Source organism: Coregonus clupeaformis, chromosome 29 (genome assembly GCF_020615455.1).
Source record: "Coregonus clupeaformis isolate EN_2021a chromosome 29, ASM2061545v1, whole genome shotgun sequence".
Lineage (NCBI taxonomy): Eukaryota > Metazoa > Chordata > Actinopteri > Salmoniformes > Salmonidae > Coregonus > Coregonus clupeaformis.
Window position 1 is genome coordinate 31,784,111 of NC_059220.1, and position 21,199 is coordinate 31,805,309.

The 21,199-nt window shown below is 42.6% G+C and overlaps 1 protein-coding gene across 3 annotated transcripts in view; it reads right to left on the reverse strand.

Annotated features, from left to right (window-relative positions):
• Positions 1-4,407: 4,407 nt before the first annotated feature.
• Positions 4,408-21,199, reverse strand: part of LOC121545037 (collagen alpha-1(XII) chain-like) — an 85,509-nt gene continuing 68,717 nt past the window's right edge. For 2 of the 3 annotated variants that reach the window (XM_041855386.2, XM_045209160.1), the window contains 15 exons: positions 19,549-19,707; positions 19,124-19,201; positions 18,181-18,267; positions 17,576-17,629; positions 16,951-17,046; positions 16,511-16,564; positions 15,089-15,142; positions 14,585-14,638; positions 10,686-10,757; positions 10,305-10,340; positions 10,157-10,223; positions 9,874-10,056; positions 9,290-9,367; positions 6,838-7,008; positions 4,408-5,343 (listed from right to left, as the gene is read on the reverse strand). In XM_041855386.2, coding sequence (XP_041711320.2) covers positions 5,186-5,343; positions 6,838-7,008; positions 9,290-9,367; positions 9,874-10,056; positions 10,157-10,223; positions 10,305-10,340; positions 10,686-10,757; positions 14,585-14,638; positions 15,089-15,142; positions 16,511-16,564; positions 16,951-17,046; positions 17,576-17,629; positions 18,181-18,267; positions 19,124-19,201; positions 19,549-19,707 — 1,401 coding nt within the window. In that variant the 3' untranslated portion in view covers positions 4,408-5,185. Of the gene's footprint in view, positions 6,396-6,837; positions 7,009-9,289; positions 9,368-9,873; positions 10,057-10,156; positions 10,224-10,304; positions 10,341-10,685; positions 10,758-14,584; positions 14,639-15,088; positions 15,143-16,510; positions 16,565-16,950; positions 17,047-17,575; positions 17,630-18,180; positions 18,268-19,123; positions 19,202-19,548; positions 19,708-21,199 lie in introns of all 3 variants that reach the window. The other variant, XM_045209159.1, reaches the window with a different exon arrangement.

Consider the following 21,199-nt stretch of genomic DNA (forward strand, 5'->3'; position numbering starts at 1 on the left):
TCTACTAAAAGTAGTCATGATTCAGAAATGCTGAGGAGTCAGGTTTTGAAGAGCATGGAATGTGGTGTTTTCTGTTGATTTTTTACTTATTTCCGTAGTATACTCCCTTCCTAATCAGAACAGTAGTGCTTATCGGCTTCAAAGAACAGTTGGTTTAACATCTTAAAAAGAGAGAGGATTGGTTTTTATTGCACTTAACAATATCTTATAAACAAACTTATTTTTGTTTCACTGCTCTGATTCTCATATTTCCTTTGATAGTTAATGATCAAAACCCCTAAAGGGTTAGGCTACATACATTAGTGGGTATGGTACTCGGATTCCATTTTTTTCCCCAAGTTTTCTCAAATTGTTCATGGCTAACACAAATCATCTGGTCACAAAACCTTACCTGCAGGCAGTTTAGCACTCACTGTTATAAGCAGGGCTCTATCAAATAAAAAGCTTGTATCTAATTTATTTGATGATCCAAGAAGCAAATAAAATGTTTTTAATAAGCCGTTTTACAGCCGTTAATGTTTGCATCCAGGCGGAGTGTGAAAACACTTGGATCCTTTGACTGCTGAGAATCCAGTGTTTTCAACAGTTTCCCATGTCTGCTGGGGTAGAAGTCTTGACCTCCAAATGCCTCTTCTCCCACTCTATCTCAAGGGCTTTCTTCTATAGAACTCCCCCTGTAAGGCATTTTCCCTTCATCATGATAAATATAAATAATCTCATTTGTTCCTTACAGTGCATTCGGAAAGTATTCAGACCCCTTGACTTTTTCCACATTTTGTTACATTACAGCCTTATTCTAAAATGGATTAAATCGTTTTTTTCCCCTCATCACAATACCCCATAATGACAAAGCAAAAACTGTTTTTTGGATGGGGAGTGTCACTGCACAGCTATTTTCAGGTCTCTCCAGAGATGTTCGATCGGGTTCAAGTCCAGGCTCAGGCTGGGCCACTCAAGGACATAGAAAGACTTGTCCCGAAGCCACTCCTGCGTTGTCTTGGCTGTGTACTTAGAGTCGTTGTCCTGTTGGAAGGTGAATCTTTATTAGTCTCCCAGTCCATGCCACTGAAAAACATCCCCACAGCATGATGCTGCCACCACCATGTGTCACCGTAGGGATGGTGCCAGGTTTCCTCCAGACGTGACGCTTGGCATTCAGGCCAAAGAGTTCAATCTTGGTTTCATCAGACCAGATAATCTTGTTTCTCATGGTCTGAGTGCTTTAGGTGCCTTTTGGCAAACTCCAAGTGGGCTATCATGTGCCTTTTACTGAGGAGTGGCTTCCATCTGGCCACGCTACCATAAAGGCCTGATTGCTGGAGTACATCAGAGATGGTTGTCCTTCTGGAAGGTTCTCCCATCTCCACAGAGGAACTCTGGAGCTCTGTCAGAGTGACCATCGGGTTCTTGGTCACCTCCCTGACCAAGACCCTTCTCCCCCGATTGCTCAGTTTGGCCGGGCAGCCAGCTCTAGGAAGAGCCTTGGTGGTTCAAAAATTTAGGAATGATGGAGGCCTCTGTGTTCTTGGGGACCTTCAATGCTGCAGAAATGTTTTGGTACCCTTCCCCAGATCTGTGCCTCGACACGATCTTGTCTCAGAGCTCTGCGAACAATTCCTTCGACCTCATGGCTTGGTTTTTGCTCTGACATGCACTGTCAACTGTGGGGCCTTATATAGACAGGTGTGTGCCTTTCCAAATCATGTCCAGTCAATTTAATGTACCACAGGTGAATTCCAATCAAGTTGTAGAAACAACTCAAAGATGATCAATGGAAACAGGATGCACCTGAGTTCAATTTCGAGTCTCATAAGAAAAGGTCTGAATACTTATGTAAAATAAGGTATTTCTGTTTTATATTTTTCTTACATTTGCAAAAAATTCTAAAAACCTTTTTTTCGATTTGTAATTATAAGGAATTGTTTGTAGATATATGTTTTTAAACCAGACATTTAAAAAAATTATCATTTTAGAATAAGGCTGTAACGTAATAAAATGTGGAAAAAGTAACTTTCCGAATGCACTGTACATCACAGTTCTGACCTTATTCAGGTACTCACATGGAGGTCATTTCGATAAGTGCTTGTTTCTATTCTTTGGATAGGGATCTGCAGACATTTTCCAGGTGCTCTTTGAGCCCAAAATTGATAGGAGTAACAACCTGATCACTATCACATAGTTATTATTAAGCTACATGTACAATCAACCATTGATTGTACTTTAAAACAAGTGGTTCTGATAGAGCCTACGTTTTTAGTTAGGAGAAAATGATGTATTCTTGGATTCTGAACATTCTATCTTTAGACAGACCCCTTTGGTGGACTCCCATATTGTATTCCACAGAGTGTTTTTCTTCAGATAGTGTACCATGTTTGAAGTTTTTAACCTTGTGGTCATGGCAATATAATAAAGGCTTTTAAACTTTCCACAATTGAAAGAGTGCCTGGGAAATGTTTTGAAAACTGAAGTAAGCTCCAATAACTCCAAAGAGCACCTTGTTTAAACACACACCCAAGCACTGCTCATAACTTTGCTTTCAGTTCTAAGTGTCTTTGATGAGTACATCCCTGTTCCAAGTCTGCATGTTTTCAACGTTATTTTAGGGGGTAGATCAGCTTTAATATTGCAGATAGATTGTAACTTCAATCAATGTAATTGTCTGCATCATTTCCAAACCCCCATATACAGTACCAGTCAAACGTTTGGACACACCTACTCATTCAAGGGTTTTTCTTAATTTTTACTATTTTCTACATTGTAGAATAATAGTGAAGGCATCAAAACTATGATAAAACACATATGGAATCATGTAGTAACCAAAAAAGTGTTAAACAAATCAAAATATACTTTAGATTTTAGATTCTTCAAAGTAGCCACCCTTTGCCTTGACGACAGCTTTGCACACCTGTTAATTGAACTGCATTCCAGGTAACTACCTCATGATGCTGGTTGAGAAAATGCCAAGGGTGTGCAAAGCTGTCATCAAGGCAAAGGGTGGCTATTTGAAGAATCTCAAATATAAAATATATTTTGATTTGCTTAACACTTTTTTGGTTACTACATCATTCCATATGTGTTATTTCATAGTTTTGATGTCTTCACTATTATTCTACAATGTAAAAAATGGTGTGTCCAAACTTTTGACTGAGGGAAGGAGGTTCTCACCCAAGATTTGACGGTACATGGCCCCGTCCATCGTCCCTTTGATGCGGTGAAGTTGTCCTGTCCCCTTAGCAGAAAAACACCCCCAAATCATAATGTTTCCACCTCCATGTTTGACGGTGGGGATGGTGTTCTTGGGGTCATAGGCAGCATTTCTCCTCCTCCAAACACGGCGAGTTGAGTTGATGCCAAAAAGCTCGATTTTGGTCTCATCTGACCACAACACTTTCACCCAGTTCTCCTCTGAATCATTCAGATGTTCATTGGCAAACTTCAGATGGCCCTGTATATGTGCTTTCTTGAGTAGGGGGATCTTGCGGGCGCTGCAGGATTTCAGTCCATCACGGCGTAGTGTGTTACCAATTGTTTTGTTGGTGAGTATGGTCCCAGCTGCCTTGAGATCATTGACAAGATCCTCCCGTGAAGTTCTGGGCTGATTCCTCACCGTTCTCATGATCATTGCAACTCCACGAGGTGAGATCTTGCATGGAGCCCCAGGCCGAGGGAGTTCTTTTGTGTTTCTTCCATTTGCGAATAATCGCACCAACTGTTGTCACCTTCTCACCAAGCTGCTTGGCGATGGTGTTGTAGCCCATTCCAGCCTTGTGTAGGTCTACAATCTTGTCCCTGACATCCTTGGAGAGCTCTTTGGTCTTGGCCATGGTGTAGAGTTTGGAATCTGATTGATTGATCGCTTCTGTGGACAGGTGTCTTTTATACAGGTAACAAACTGAGATTAGGAGCACTCCCTTTAAGAGTGTGCTCCTAATCTCAGCTCGTTACCTGTATAAAAGACACCTGGGAGCCAGAAATCTTTCTGATTGAGAGGGGGTCAAATACTTATTTCCCTCATTAAAATGCAAATCAATTCATAACATTTTTGACATGTGTTTTTCTGGATTTTGTGGTTGTTATTCTGTCTCTCACTGTTCAAATAAACCTACCATTAAAATTATAGACTGATCATTTCTTTGTCAGTGGGCAAACGTACAAAATCAGCAGGGGATCAAATACTTTTTTCCCTCACTGTATTGGCCTATGTGTAGCTATAACCTTGGAAATTGATTTGGGTCTGCCAAGTAGCTCTTATTCCTGTGTATTAATACTCACTCTACTAAATACATTTTTGGGGGATTGGCATCTGCCATGTGATCATACTGCATCTGATGTTTGCAGCTACAGTGCATTTATCAAATAGCTGGGACATAGACGAAGACACCACAGACATGAGACTGAAACAAAATATACATTTTCAGTAGTTTTATTGAAAAATGCCTCTTCTGTTTCAGAAATAAATAAGAAAATAAGGCTGTGGAATTCACAATGTGCAGTTAAAACATGAGAAAAGCAATTCTATGTCCATAGTCTTGCAAACAAATTCCAACTGCATTTGGTATTGATACAAAACAACAACTATATTCCGTGTTAATTTTTTTTATCTTTACTAAATGTACAACACAGACATGCAATTCCACCTTTGGTAAAAATCTGCTGTGAGTTGGCATTATAAAACAGACACACATTCGGTCTAAAGTAACTAATTGAAAGCGGGATTTAACAGTCGTTGAGAACCTTTAATGGAGCTGGAACCAGTAACCCTCTTTCTGATGAGGAGGGTGGCAAACTACATGATTTCAATTGAACAGACAGAGCTTGACATTGTGAAGCTGTGAGGGACAGGGGTAATGTGGATGGGTACAGAGACATACACTTCCCCCAACGTATTTGCTGACTTTGACATGATTAGTGCATTAAACATTGGACTCTAATAAACACTTAATGCAGTTATATTACAAGCAGAGACACTTAAGGGAACAGTTAGCAAGCACACAGATTTGTAATGAAATAATGTCTAGATTCTTTATATTTTTCACTTAATCTTCCTAAACTTAGCTTGTTTATGTGTAAAAATATGCTCAATAAAGCCAGGGGTATCAAACCCGTAGATTGTATTCTCTGAATTTCACTAATACATGTAAAAATTGAGATAAATTCAATATAACAATTATTTGTTTGTTTTTGTTTATGGTGCTATCCTCTCTGTATCATCTCTTGATAGTGACCTCTTTCCTCTCTGGTTTCGTGAGTAACCAGGCGACTGTATAGCCTCAGATTCGTCTTCCGATTCTTCCTCAGGTATAGGGACTACGTAGGTTTCAGGATCGGGCTCGTAGCCGGTGGCTAGAAATATTAGTTTGCCAATCAAACAGGACTTTAGTCGACAGTCTCAGAGTTGACATGCACAATGTACAACCTAAACTTTTGACTATCTCCTAAACATGAATAATCAACCGAGGTATTCACTGTATGGACCTAAATTCTCTGTTTCTAAGAATGTTAGTGATTCCATGCACTCTAGCACTTAATGTTATTGACAACAATCAACCATATTGAACACACACCCCAAATAAAGATAAATACCAATACAAGTAATACAGCTGGGATGGAATTTGTAACAAAACACTAAGACGACACTGCCACTAATCTCTTGCTCTAGCCTATATCCTATTGCTAGTCCTAAAACCCACTGAGGTATTAGAAAACAAATGTTCTACAGCAAATGAACTAATACGATGTATATATATATTTTTTTAAATGAAGAAAATGGCAGGGAAATAACATTTAGCATAGATTAGGCAAACATACAAAGAACATCATTATTAAATCTACAAATGGCACATGCTTCAGTTTGACCAGAGCACAAGCTGTGTAAATCACTCAGGCATCATAATAAAACAGAGGTTATGCTGGCAGTAAGTCAGTAAGAAGCGGGTTATAAGGCACAAGCTCAATACAGATGTTAACTGGTTTTAGTGGATTGTGTGGTTCAAACATAATTTACAAGGCACAATTAGTTTATTTACAGATATCACGTCTACATGTTAACACTGTTGTTCTTTTGTTATGAGATCCAATTTATTAGTATTGTTTTATTTTTATTTTTTACATGCTCCTTCCTGCGTAGAGAAGCCCTCTCTCAGTTTGCTGGGGTTTTTGTTCAAGATGCAAACAGGCCAGTAGGGTTGCCATCTCAGCTTGTCTGATAGTAGCTGTGAAGTGGTGTTAGTGCCAGTCCACTCCTTTCTTTCTCGTTTTGGGTTTTTAACGTTGTTCATTAGTTATGTCCACGATGGTTATCCTTACGGGCTCATTAGCCAGTGAGCTAACATCTCAGAAACAGGACTTCAAAGTGTAAGCGGCACAGGCGCCTTAGAAAGTTTACTAGGACCGACCTGAAAACAGTTCAAACAGGGGGTTAGATCTCTCTGTTGGAGAAAGTTATTTGCCATTTCTATTTCTACTTGGCAGTGTTTTACATGCTATTATGAATATCTACTCTATAACAAACATATTGAGACCTTGGAAGTAAAGGGTTCATAATGTTGTGAAAAGCCTGTTGTGGGCACTAAGATAAGTCCACTATTCCATTTGCAGAAAGTTTGTTGGATCAAATGGAACTGGGTACTTATAGCTGAATATCAACATTGCACTTTTGTTAAAAACCCTTGAAACCCATGGTCTCCATTCATTGAACCAGAGCAGAAAGTTAGCTGTTGAGTACATATCTCTCTGTAAGTTGTAAATAAATGTGTGTGCATACGTTACATTCATACATTCACTATGTATTCAGCTATCCTGCCATGCAGATAGAGATTCAGTCAGTCGTGGACATACCTGGGTAGCCTTGCCCATTGTAAGGAATGCCAACACACTGGGAGGAGTCACAGTAGCCAGGGGGCCCAGGTGGTCCCCTCACTCCTGGGGTTCCCTGGCGACCAGGAGAGCCACGAGGCCCAGCAGAGCCCGTAGCACCTGTGGGGCCGGTCCGAGCCTCACCTGGTGGCCCTGGGAGTAGATAGAGGAAGGTGGGATGTGGGAATTAAATAACGAATGGTCAGACTCAGAGCGAAACCCCACTGACATTACCCTTAAATCCCAACTGGAAGTGGAGGTTTCTACCACTGTAATTTAGATATTTAGACGGCTCAATTAAAAGTCTGAAAAAAAGGGAGCCAGTCAGGGCTGTGTGGAGTTACCCCCTATCCCAGTCTGTCTAGACAGTACAAACCAAGGATGGAATTTTCCCCAGCACTCTCTCGCTCGCTCTTGCTCTCTTAAGTGAGCACATGTGTTGTCAATGAAGGAGCCACCAAAGCAATGCTCATTGTACAAAAATCTGATTCTCCCACTCAACAATGAGTAATCATCACTAGCTAGCTTACTCCCTCTGCTGCTCAGTTGTGTCTCACTTCATTCACAGAAACAGACTTGGCAGTGTTCGACTGGAGGGGAAAAGTAGACATCAATGACTTGCATGATATTTCCACTAGCCCCTGTGATATGAAAGCTTCTGGGGACTCAGGGCCTTTACATGCTGAATTTCAATTAAAGGGGAATGCTATGTTAAAGGGGTCTCCATGATGACAGAATAGCATCAACAGTGAATAAAACTCTTACTAGAGACTAATCCTCAGCCATTTCTAGAATGGGTTTGGGATCACTGGTGAATGAATAGAGGTACAGTGGCTTGAGAAAGTATTCACCCCCCTTGGCATTTTTCCTATTTTGTTGCCTTACAACCTGGAATTAAAATGGATTTTTTGGGGGTTTGTATCATTTGATTTACACAACATGCCTACCACTTTGAAGATGCAAAATATGTTTTATTGTGAAACAAACAAGAAATACATGCCTTTTGGCGAACACCAAACGTGTTTGCTAATTTTTTTCTTTAAGCAATGGCTTTTTTCTGACCACTCTTCCGTAAAGCCCAGCTCTGGGGAGTTTACGGCTTAAAGTGGTCCTATGGACAGATACTCCAATCTCCGCTGTGGAGCTTTGCAGCTCCTTCAGGGTTATATTTGGTCTCTTTGTTGCCTCTCTGATTAATGCCCTCCTTGCCTGGTCTGTGAGTTTTGGTGGGCAGCCCTCTCTTGGCAGGTTTGTTGTGGTGCCATATTCTTTCAATTTTTTAATAATGGATTTAATGGTGCTCCGTGGGATGTTCAAAGTTTCTGATATTTTTTTATAACCCAACCCTGATCTGTACTTCTCCACAACTTTGTCCCTGACCTGTTTGGAGAGCTCCTTGGTCTTCATGGTGCCGCTTGCTTGGTGGTGCCCCTTGCTTAGTGGTGTTGCAGACTCTGGGGGCTTTCAGAACAGGTGTATATATACTGAGATCATGTGACAGATCTTTATTTAACTCATTATGTGACTTCTGAAGGTAATTGGTTGCACCAGGTCTTATTTAGGGGCTTCATAGCAAAGGGGGTGAATACATATGCACGCACCAAACAAGTTATTTTTTCATTTGACTTCACCTATTTGGACTATTTTGTGTATGTCCATTACATGAAATCCAAATAGAAATCCATATAAATTACAGGTTGTAATGCAACAAAATAGGAAAAACGCCAAGGGGGATGAATACTTTTGCAAGGCACTGTAGATTATTTTGATAAGAGAAAATAGGAGCTATAATGCATCAGCACATATTGAATCCTTCATTCAGAAATAGACCTAGGCCCTCAGTCATTTGTTGTATAATACTGTATGTTGATCTTCCATCGTCAGACTTGTGGTATGTTGATCAAGAGGAACTTTAATTCCCATGGCAAACGTGTGAACACATCTGTGTGGACCGATCCCATGAAGAAGAAGCATAAATTCTCTCTAGAAAATAAAAGTGTTTTGCTGGGAATACATTTGACCGTTCACTAAGAATTTATGAAGCACAGCGGCCCAAACGAAGGTTCTTGAGACACAGCTAGGTAAATCTTGGCCTGCCCCTTGGGTCTGTCATTTAGATTGCACTGGGAGGAGTTCTAAAGGTCACAAAGAGAGGTCCAAGTAGAGGATGTAGAACAAAATGGCTGCCATGGTAAGACTAGGTTAGAACTGTAGTGAATGGGAACATACTGTCTCCAGCTGTTGAAAACAACCGTTTAGAGTAAATATGCAGGAAGATTCTTATGTTCCATGCCTGATTGTTAAGGTATATGAGGTTAATTAGAGTCAGAGGCTTGCATTAATGGTCCCTGTTTTCTTGTGAGATGGGGGGGACCTTGGAAGAGGCATTGGGTTATTGTACATGAGAAGTGAGGAGTGAGGTCCGAGGTCTTACCAGGCGGACCACTGAGTCCTCTCTGTCCTCTCTGTCCTGTTCCAGGGGATCCTCGCTCTCCCTTTTCTCCTGGCGTCCCTGCAACAGAACAATCAGACACAGAGAACGGGTTATTAGCAATGACAAAAGATCCCATTGTACAGTACAATGTATCTGTTACAGAAAATAACTGTTCTTGAAACCACAAATGAGCATGTTTGAGGATGGAGGAAATTGTAGCATACAGTAAATCAGATTTACTGTAGGAAGTGAAGCATGATGGCAGATGACCATCAGGTCTTAGCATGATGTCACGTTCCAACTTCAACCCTATATGTTCAGACTACTGTAGATGGGGTTATGCACAATTGCTTGCAATCAAAACTGCCATTTGATCTCTGTGCTCTTGTCATTATTTAATTATACCATTGTTGTAAAAGTTGCAATGCTACTCCAGACGTTTTGCTATGAGGTTACATAGGATAAACAAGAGCACAGACTGTGTCCTACATGTAAGTCACAACTTTAAGTTCTGCATCTCTGATAGGTTGTAATTTTAACAGGCAAACAAAAAACAACAGATAAATGGCACATCTCACACTCACCTCTCTCTCCTTGGTTTCCAGGTAAGCCGGGGTTTCCAGGGAAACCGTTTCGGCCAGTCTGTCCAGGTTCTCCACGAGGACCCGTGTTACCGGCAGGACCAGGGGGGCCGGCAGGGCCCGGGTTGTTGCTACGGTAACCAGTGGGGATCTGGTTGATCATATTATCAATTCTGCTCATTTGACCTGAGAGGAATGAATAAAGATATGATGTCAGACAATGAATCCAGTGTGTGTTTGTGTACCAAACCAATGCTGGTTTATGAAGTTCTAAATTGCCACTCACTGTTCACAAGCTGTTCGCAAACTTGTCTGGCAATGGAGCGCATCAGATTTTGAGATGCAAAGTCTCCCTGGAAAACAGACACATTTTGGTGAGACAAGGTAATGCTACTCTGAAAAGTTATGATGTGTCCAAAAGATACAGTACATACCCTCTCTCCCTTTTCTCCCTTTATTCCAGCCAATCCCTGTGAAAGAGAGGAAACATGGATTTCTCAATAACAGGAATGACATTCATTTGCATGAGATTTGCAACGTTTTCCAACTGAATCGAATGCAATCAGGGGTAAATGTTCCGAATAAGGTCCTCCAGTCAGAACCAGAGTAAAATCCAAGACACAATGCAATCAACTGATGCAGTTTCCATTGTTTTTAACCAAACCATCCCTTCATGCTTCCACAAATGAGGTTTAGAACTGAATTACTAGAGTGGGAGGAAATTCTGCAGAGGGGCACTATTTTGGCACATCTTGGCCATTGTCTCCTTGATGACCCATGCAAATCACCATATGACCACTTGTGTTTGTACATACTGGGTTTCCTGTGTCTCCTGGTTTTCCTTGGTTGCCTGTGTTTCCTGTGTTTCCTGGAGATCCTGGACTTCCCTGGATGATGGAAAGATAACAGCGTTATTGTTACATCTACTTACCAAAGTTACCAATGAGTAAATACAAGAACAACAACCACTCCCGGTCTCTGTTAAATAACATGTTGTATAATAAGGTCCAGCCCTATATTGTGTTGTATATCCACAGTAAAGGCACCATACAGTATACTGTGCCAAGACCACTAAAGTGGGTGGAAACACTCCCAAGAGGAATAGGATGCTTAATGGTCTTCAGAGCAGTCCTTATGGTAAAGTAGGCTGTATGTAAATTCAGCGCTGTCCCTCTTCCTATTTGCATGGTGTGGCCATTAACTGGAGGCAGGCCTCCACCACAGTATAGAGAATGAGACGCACGCTTTATCGTCAATACTGACTGAAGGACTGAGTTTGTCTGTGTTTTGACCACGTGCTGCAGGCTAACTAACAGAGGCAGTTTGATCTGGAGCCAGAGTGTCTTTTCAAATCAAATCAAATCAATTTGCCACATGCGCTAATACAACAGGGTGAAATGCTTACTTACAAGCCCTTAACCAACAATGCAGTTTTAAGAAAAAAAAAGTGTTAAGTAAAAAACAGATAAGTTAAAAATAAAAAGAGCAAATAATTAAAGAGCAGCAGTAAAATAAAAGAACAGTAGGAAGGCTATATACAGGGGGTACCGGTATAGAGTCAGCATGCGGGAGCACCGGTTAGTTGAGGTAATTGAGGTAATATGTACATGTGGGTAGAGTTAAAGTGACTATGCATAGATCCAATTTGTAAGTCGCTCTGGATAAGAGCGTCTCCTAAATGACTTAAATGTAAAATAATATACAGTCCGGGTAGCCATGATTAGCTGTTCAGGAATCTTATGGCTTGGGGGTAGAAGCTGTTAAGAAGCCTTTTGGACCTAGACTTGGCGCTCCGGTACCGCTTACCGTGTGGTAGCAGAGAGAACAGTCTATGACTAGGGTGGCTGGAGTCTTCGATAATTTTTAGGGCCTTCCTCTGACACCGCCTGGTATAGAGGTCCTGGATGAAGGGAAGCTTGGCCCCAGTGATGTACTGGGCAATACACACTACCCTCTGTAGTGCCTTGCGGTCGGAGGCCGAGCAGTTGCCATACCAGGCGGTGATGCAACCAGTCAAGATGCTCTCGATGGTGCAGCTGTATAGCTTTTTGAGGATCTGAGGACCCATGCTAAATCTTTTCAGTCTCCTGAGGGGGAATAGGCTTTGTCGTGCCCTCTTCACAACTGTCTTGGTGTGTTTGGACCATGATAATTTTTTGGTGATGTGGACACCAAGGAACTTGAAGCTCTCAACCTGTTCCACTACAGCCCCGTCGATGAGAATGGGGGCGTGCTCAGTCCTCTTTTTTTTCCTGTAGTCCACAATCATCTCCTTTGTCTTGATCATGTTGAGGGAGAGGTAGTTATCCTGGCTCCACATGGCCAGGTCTCTGACCTCCTCTCTATAGGCTGTCTCATCGTTGTCGGTGATCAGGCCTACCACTGTTGTGTCGTCTGCAAACTTAATGATGGTGTTGGAGTCGTGCCTGGCCATTCAGTCATGGGTGAACAGGGAGTACAGGAGGGGACTGAGCACGCACCCCTGAGGAGCCCCCGTGTTGAGGATCAGCATGGCAGATGTGTTGTTACCTACCCTTACCACCTGGGGGCTGCCCGTCAGGAAATCCAGGATCAAGTTGCAGAGGGAGGTGTTTAGTCCCTGGGTCCTTAGCTTAGTGATGAGTTTTAAGGGCACTATGGTGTTGAACACTGAGCTGTAGTCAATGAATAGCATTCTCACGTAGGTGTTCCTCTTGTCCAGGTGGGAAAGGGCAGCGTGGAGTGCAATAGAGATTGCATCATCTGTGGCTCTGTTGGGGCGGTATGCAAAATGGAGTGGGTCTAGGGTTTCTGGGATAATGGTGTTGATGTGAGCCATGACCAGCCTTTCAAAGCACTTCATGGCTACAGACGTGAGTGCTACGGGTCGGTAGTCATTTAGGCAGGTTATCTTAGTGTTCTTGGGCACAGGGACTATGGTGGTCTGCTTGAAACATGTTGGTATTACAGACTCAGTGTTGAAAATGTCAGTGAAGACACTTGCCAGTTGGTCAGCGCATGCTCGGAGTACACGTCCTGGTAATCCGTCTGGCCCTGCGGCCTTGTGAATGTTGACCTGCCTAAAAGTCTTACTCACATCGGCTACGGAAAGCGTGATCACATAGTCATCCGGAACAGCTGATGCTCTTATGCATGCTTCAGTGTTGCTTGCCTTGAAGCGATTATATAAGTGATTTAGCTCGTCTGGTAGGCTTGTGTCACTGGGCAGCTCGCGACTGTGCTTCCCTTTGTAGTCTGTAATAGTTTGCAAGCCCTGCCACACCCGACGAGCGTCAGAGCCAGTGTAGTACGATTCAATCTTAGTCCTGTATTGACTCTTTGCCTGTTTGATGGTTTGTCGGAGGGCATAGCGGGATTTCTTATAAGCGTCCGGGTTAGAGTCCCGCTCCTTGAAAGCGGCAGCTCTAGCCTTTAGCTCAGTGCAGATGTTGCCTGTAATCCATGGCTTCTGGTTGGGGTATGTACGAACGGTCACTGTGGGGACGACGTCATCGATGCACTTATTGATGAAGCCAGTTACTGATGTGGTGTACTCCTCAATGCTATCGGAAGAATCCCGGAACATATTCCAGTCTGTGCTAGCAAAACAGTCTTGTAGCTTAGCATCTGCGTCATCTGACCACTTCCTTATTAACCGAGTCACTGGTGCTTCTTGCTTTAGTTTTTGCTTATAAGCAGGAATCAGGAGGATAGAGTTATGGTCAGATTTGCCAAATGGAGGGCGAGGGAGAGCTTTGTACGCGTCTCTGTGTGTGGAGTAAAGGTGGTCTAGAGTTTTATTTCCTCTGGTTGCACATTTAACATGCTGGTAGAAACGAGGTAGAACAGATTTAAGTTTCCATGCATTAAAGTCCCCGGCCACTAGGAGTGCTGCCTCTGGATGAGCGTTTTCCTGTTTACTTATGGCCTTATACAGCTCATTGAGTGCAATCTTAGTGCCAGCATCGGTTTGTGGTGGTAAATAGACAGCTACAAAAAATATAGATGAAAACTCTCTTGGTAAATAGTGTGGTCTACAGCTTATCATGAGATACTCTACCTCAGGCGAGCAAAACCTTGAGACTTCCTTAGTATTAGATTTTATGCACCAGCTGTTGTTTACAAATATACACAGACCACCACCCCTTGTCTTACCGGAGTCAGCCATCCTATCCTGCCGATGTAGCGTATATACCGCCAGCTGTATGTTATCCATGTCGTCGTTTAGCCACGACTCGGTGAAACATAAGATATTACAGTTTTTAATGTCCCGTTGGTAGGATAACCTTGATCTTAGGTCGTCCAATTTATTTTCAAATGATTGAACATTGGCTAATAGGATTGATGGAAGAGGCAGTTTACTCGCTCGCCGTCGGATCCTTACAAGGCACCCCGATACCGTCTCTTTCTCATGCGAATGACAGGGATTTGGGCATTGTCTGGTGTCTGTAGAATATCCTTTGCGTCCGACTCATTGAAGAAAAAATCTTTGTCCAATACGAGGTGAGTAATCGCTGTCCTGATATCCAGAAGCTCTTTTTGGTCATAAGAGACAGTGGCAGAAACATTATGTACAGAATAAATTATAAATAACGCGAAAAAACACGCATAATAGTACAATTGGTTAGAGGGCTGTAAAACGGCAGCCATCTTCTCCGGCGCCAATAATTCCTGTCAGGCATTAAAAGACACTCCCAGGAGGTTTTACTTCTCTTGGCTGCAATCCAGTACTCACCATCGGTCCCGTTGGGCCTCTAGGTCCCGATGGGCCTTCCTTCCCTGGTGGTCCCTGGGGAAAGAAGATGGGCAATCACAAACAGGCAACAATAAAAGTCACACTTCATTAAAAATAAGTTGGCATTAAGTTTTAATTGTAGTCATTAAGTTGTTGCTATAAAGTTGTTGTTGTTTCAAAGTTATGTTGTCGTTCCAAGAGATGGGACTATAAAGATATAGTGAAATAAACCAGGACCTCTCTAATCTCCCTAGTGACCCATCTCTGTACTGTATTTTACTGCAGCAGTCCAATGGAATCAAACTACGTCATCTGACATGGGTAGTAACATCACTAACATGCAACAGAATACTATGAGCACACAACATTTTAACTGCACACGTTGAGTTAAGTAGGTGATCACATGCACACGTGCTTAAGTAGGTGCTGGCTAGATTCATGGCCTTTCAACAGGGCCTGTACACTGAGCAGCTCTGTGTAGAGGCACAGAGAGGCAGATCTTACCCTCACTCCACCTGGTCCAACAGGACCCATAGGACCAGCAGCACCAGCAGGACCCTGCAGGAACACAACACACTCAATCAAACTGTGATAACCAGTAATAACACACACATCGGACTTGTCCCAAATGGCCCATAATTGCATTTTCATATTGCCAGAAATTATAGGTACTCGTTTCTCCCTGTAATAGCGGCTCTCTAGTTTCCTTGTGATTTAGTGAGAACATAATACACTTCGCTGATGCATCTTACGGCCAGTACATTAGGATACGTTGTCTGTTGAAATGCATGTTGTTAGCAGGAGCTTTTGACAGACAAGGCTGCTATAGCCATAATCATCTTAATGCGATGAGAAATTCTCAACAAAATTATTCTTTAGTATTATTAACTTCACAGGGTAATTGTTAGGGTTCAGGGGAGTCTCATATTCCAAAAATAAAGTCGTCCTTGATGGGATGCGAAATTCTCAACTATGTAAATGATGCTCATGTCATTGTAGTCCCCTGTAGCTAGTTGGTAGAGCATGGCGCTTGCAACACCAGGGTTGTGGGTTCGTTTCCCACGGGGGGCCAGTATGAAAATGTATGCACTCACTAACTGTAAGTTGCTCTGGATAAGAGCGTCTGCTAAATGACTAAAATGTAAACATTTTAAAAAATTGTTAACGTTACAGAATACTCCCTCCAATCGTTGGAATTAAGGGGCCTCAGATCATTCAGCACTGGAGTTTTCAGTTTGTAAAGTCCCTGGCCATGGTGGATATTGTGTGGAGGACCAGTTCCAAAGAAGTATCACAGTATGTTGTGGTCCCCTTCTAAGATGGACAAGGAGTCCATCTATGAGAAGATGAAGGATATCTTCCAAGAAAACTCCTGATCTTTAGTCCCATTGTCTCCAGAAATCGCTCTTTGGGCTTTTGATACAATGTATGCTCCAAATACGCTTTGAGAACATAATCATGTGGTCATTGGCAACCTTGAGGGATGTACTCATCCAATACTGAGGTTGTTTGTCTTCTCAATACATTCTTTCCCAGCTATTTAAATCCAATTAGTGGTACCTAAGTAGAGCAATGAATCGTCTGCAATTCCCTCTTTTTGGCCTTGACTGCAGGGTTTAGAGTATGTGCAGTTGCAGGACAGTAGTGGAACGTGTACAGTTCATTTCAATCCTCAACTCCCATTGGCAAAACCATTCTGTTTCCCATAATATCTTAACTGGTAGCCGTCCACTGAGTGTCAAACAGCAGGTTGATTGGAGAGAATACCCCACTCTGGGGACTGTATGGTCTACCTCCCACTTTGAAAGTGGTTGCAGCGTTGCCATGTGGACAGATTCCAGGCTCCAGTAGCGCTGTTTCTCTCAGTGAATTGCCTCCGGTTTCCTGTTCGAAACCACAGCTAATGAAAAAGAGAGCTGTACTCACTTGCAGCCCAGTCAGGCCCGAGTCTCCGGGATCTCCCTTTGGTCCGGGGCGTCCCTGAGAAGACGAAGAGAAGGAGAGGATTAGAATTGAGTCCAACCCTGAACAACTACAGGGATCTGGTCTTTCTCTTGGTCATGTAGTCTGTCACTGAGAGTGAATTTACACCCCAGCTTTAGGAGAATTTCTAGGAGGAAGAACTGTCTAGAATAAATAGGGTCTTCTTAACGCTCAGTAACTGTGTGTGTAAATCATAAGCCAGGGAGGACGTCCTACAGTCCCCACACACTGTGAATCCTACAGAACACTCCAGATGAAAGATAGCTGCAGTGACGGTCAGAGACATAGAAATAGAATCCCTTCAATGCAATTATATTTCTATGTTCACTAACACAAACCCCTAAGACACCAGTGTCCTCATAATCTAAGGGGGTGTTACTTACAGGTTCTCCGGGCAGAGACAAGCCGTTAGGGCCTTGTGGACCTGGAGGTCCGGATGGTCCTGGAAGTCCTTGTTCTCCACGGGGGCCCATTGAACCCTATGGTAGAAGCATAATGACAAAACCAAACATAGTCCCATTACTTTTAAACTATTCACACCATATCTCCCTGTAGACCTCAACAGCAGGGCTGAGAGAATGAGAAGGAACCAGAACAGTCAGTAACTGTTGGTGAGAAACATGTTCTATTTCTCATCAGACCTCTCGACACTGGCCTCCATAAATCAAGCTGGTGAAAAATACACAGTACAAATCAAGCTGAAGAATATACAGTACATTCAATAAGTGAGTTCAGATGTGAGCAATCTGTTTTGTCTGATGGGGCATGCGAATGGTGGACTGTACAGTTCAGTGGTAACTGCTTTGAGATCCCTACTGCATTAGGCTGAACTCTGCTTTATTGTAAATGAGTTGGGCCTTGTTAGCTCAGTTGGATATGGCTTGATTCAACGTTTGATTGCGGCTCGGCCACACAACACCATAATATCCAATGACTCAGACTCATTAATCGCTGTGTGTGTTAAGTGTGTGTTAAATAGCTTGATAATGATCCAAATTCTTGACTTACAGTTGGGCCTGAGTCTCCTCTTTCTCCTCTGGGTCCTTTAGTACCTGGTCCACCCTGGGAAAGTCAAGATAGAATGAAAGACAGAGTCAGAGACTGAGAATCAGAGCCATCCCCACAACAGGAGCTGCTTCCAGACCTAAACCCCAAGCCGGCAGGAATTCCCACAGGGGCTTAGTAAGGTTGCAAAGTGAAGCATACATATTCCAGACTCCTCTTCAAGGTTTTTCCAGTTTTCTTTTCAGATGGGCATTTATCTTTTGACACATCTCTAAGCCTGATAGCCCACACCTCATCGCACGCCATTCATCTCATCCCCCTCTCATTCGTTTTCCATGGGAAAAACACAGATACTCACATGAGGGATGTCCCCACTCTAATATCCACATGCTTAAACTTTAGAGCAGGGCAACAATTATGAAGAAAAAAGAATACCCCTGTAACACTATTCCTATATGTCCACATCATCATAGTGGAGACAGAGGTATCATCATCATTATTATATGAGAGAGTAGAGAGAGAGCTTTGCTGCCAGGCGAGGACAGACCGAAGAAGAGAGAACCCTGCCCCAAGACGAGGAGAAATGGAGGGATGGTTCATGTCTTTACCGAGGGGCCGGGTGGCCCCGGAGGACCAACGCTGTCCTGTGCACATGTGCAGGCATGGGGAAGAGCCGGGCACTTGAGCTCATCTCTCTGCAATACAGAAAGGAAGGAGAGGGGGAGGGTAAGGAAGATAATGAGAATGTAAAAAATACTTTACTAAAATACAATATTAATAGTATGTCCCATTGGGCATCTCTTGACATCAGTGGGCCTTTCTGGTAACCCACAAAATACAACAAGTGCAGATAGGAGTATCTGTATTGAAAATGAGTGCCACTGCTCTGACAACCCAAACCAATAAAATGGTGCCTTGAAGTTTTCTTCAAGGAAACCCTTTAGAAAAGCTACTAAAGCCATTAGAAAACGGGGGTGCATACTGAAACATGACTGCTGCAATAGTGGAGTGCATGGTCTACACCCAACTGTTTTGTTTGAAGGAAATATGTGACAACTTACACAACACAGCCTTCTTTGCCATGATATATGAATATATCATGCAAATGACACAGAGAGGGATAGATGGGTAATTGGCTACAGTCAAGTAAGTAAGTGCACATGTATCTGGTAATAAACATGTCACAGATGAGTACAATGATTCATCTGTTCACCACATGATCAAAAGGACCAGTTGTTTTGGTGGGATTGGAATTGTAAAACTGTACTGAGATTAGTCCAATTAAAGAGGAATACAATGGTCTATTCAGGCCTGCCAATGCAATCATTTCATTTAAAAAAAATTCCCAGCTAGGCTTCAGACAAAGTCTATACAGCACGTGCACACTTTAGAAATTACATAGAACCTCTGACACATGCATGCATGCAAGAATATAATGGCTCTCTTAATTTATAGTCCATGCTAGAATGCGAGTCAAAGTGCAAAGGCTTGATGGTACTGTACAGCTATGAGGCCTTACTGGAGGGCCGTCCACAGCGAAACTGCTCTTACCGTGGCTGGGAGGTCACAACATTTGTCTCTGCTGGTCCAGCTCAAGCTGCACACAATATCAAACATCTGGAGCTGGAACTGTACAACAGAACGGAGAGAAAAAAGAGATTAGAACACAGATGGGCGTTACACATGGCTTCCATTGAGCTCCAGCGTTGAGGACTCAAAAACAACATGGCTCCAGAAACAGGCCATCACCCACAGAGAGCTGGAACACAAGTAAAATGAGAGGGAGAGAGAGCAGCGTCTTTCATTCATCCAACAATGACTGTGAGTTGTAGCTCTTAATTGAGCATCAACAAATGAACAGCTAGGTGTAAAATCTGGGCACTTTGCACTTCACACCAACAGCTTGTGTGTGAGTGAGGGATGCATTTCCTTAGAGGTTTTCCATTTTGAATTAGTGTTGTACATTTTTCACTCACTGTTGCCGACTCCCTCTTTGATCCTCCTGACTTGGCCATCTTTCCCAGCACCTCATAGCCGTCTGTGGAGATGTTGTTGGCCTCCTTGATGGGTTTCTCTGCCACCTCCTGGCAGTCCACGTTCAGTTTGACCCTCTCGGGAGAAACACTGATGTGAAGCTGTAGCAGGAGGTGGAAGAGGAGAGGATTATTAGTCAAGACCACTCTAATCTCAATATGAAATACTACAGCAACAACAACGGGCGGCAGGTAGCCTAGCAGTTTGAGCGTTGGACCAGTAACTGAAAAGACACTAGTTTGAATCCCCGAGCCGACAAGGTGAAAAATCGGTCAATGTGCCCTTGAGCAAGGCACTTAACCCTAATTGCTCCGGGGTCACCTTGATAACGGCTGACCCTGGCAGTGACCACAGTCTCAGAGGGTGTCTCAGGTGGAGTTGGGATATGCAAAAAAACACATTTCCAAAGAGAAGTTTTTATTATTTTATTACAATGTTTGGACATCCAGGCTTGCCAAAGAGGACTGAGAGCGTCCAGTGTTTTTGACATGCCATTTCTGCATTAAAAGAGAACCTCTCTCTACAATGGAAAGACATAACAAGCAACATTATCTCGTACCATAAACCTATAGTCTAACTGATATTTATTAAGATGCTGATACTGTATTTCACTAAATCACCACTATGATTTGTTATTCAGTCCTCCTCATAATTAAGTTATTATATAGCTTAGTATCATGTAAGAACATTCTGGTTGTAGGTCCCTTGGAAGAAAGTTCATTTCAGCCACTTTCACTGATCAACGGAACATTAAATAATCTAAAAAATAAAACAAGCTATAAGCTATATATGAAACAACCCACAGAATATGGGCCTTTGAAATTATGTTATTTGTGGTACACCATCAAAAGTGCCACACTTTACATACTTTCCTGCACAGTTGCATTTTTTCGAACAGTCTGACAAGCTTTCACCCTGACAGAGAGAGCAGGCTAACATTCCTGTCCTACAGAGCAATAACAACCGCACTTGGCAAGCACTTACGAAATTACAGTGGACTTTCTTGGCAAGAGAACAGACTATCTAGCCAACCACAGGAGAGGGGTCTGATACCTCAGGATGCTGGCATGGACATAGATATACTATGATTCACTTGAGGGCTTACCAAAATAATTCTCAATGATGTACTGCAAGTGCAAATAATACGAATGTATACATAACTGGAAAATATTACTGGAAAATTAGGATTCACAAAAACACGGGCAGTGTCATTCATTTTGTCTCATCATTTGAAAGTAACATGGAATCCCATCAACTGAAACAGGCTGATGTTGGTGAACAGGAAGCTTATTCAATTGGAACACAATCAATGAATCGCACAATGACTGATTCTCTAACAAAGGCCTGAGCAAACTATCACACTGTAGCTCAGCTGGTAGAGCACGGCGCTTGTAACGCCAAGGTAGTGGGTTTGATCCCCGGGACCACCCATACTCAAAACATTTATGCACGCATGACTGTAAGTCGCTTTGGATAAAAGCGTCTGCTAAATGGCATATTATATTATTATATTATACAAAGATGATGAAAATCATCTGAATGGATCAAAAACCACAGGAGTCAAGACAGACCAGACCTTGACTTCCACCGTGA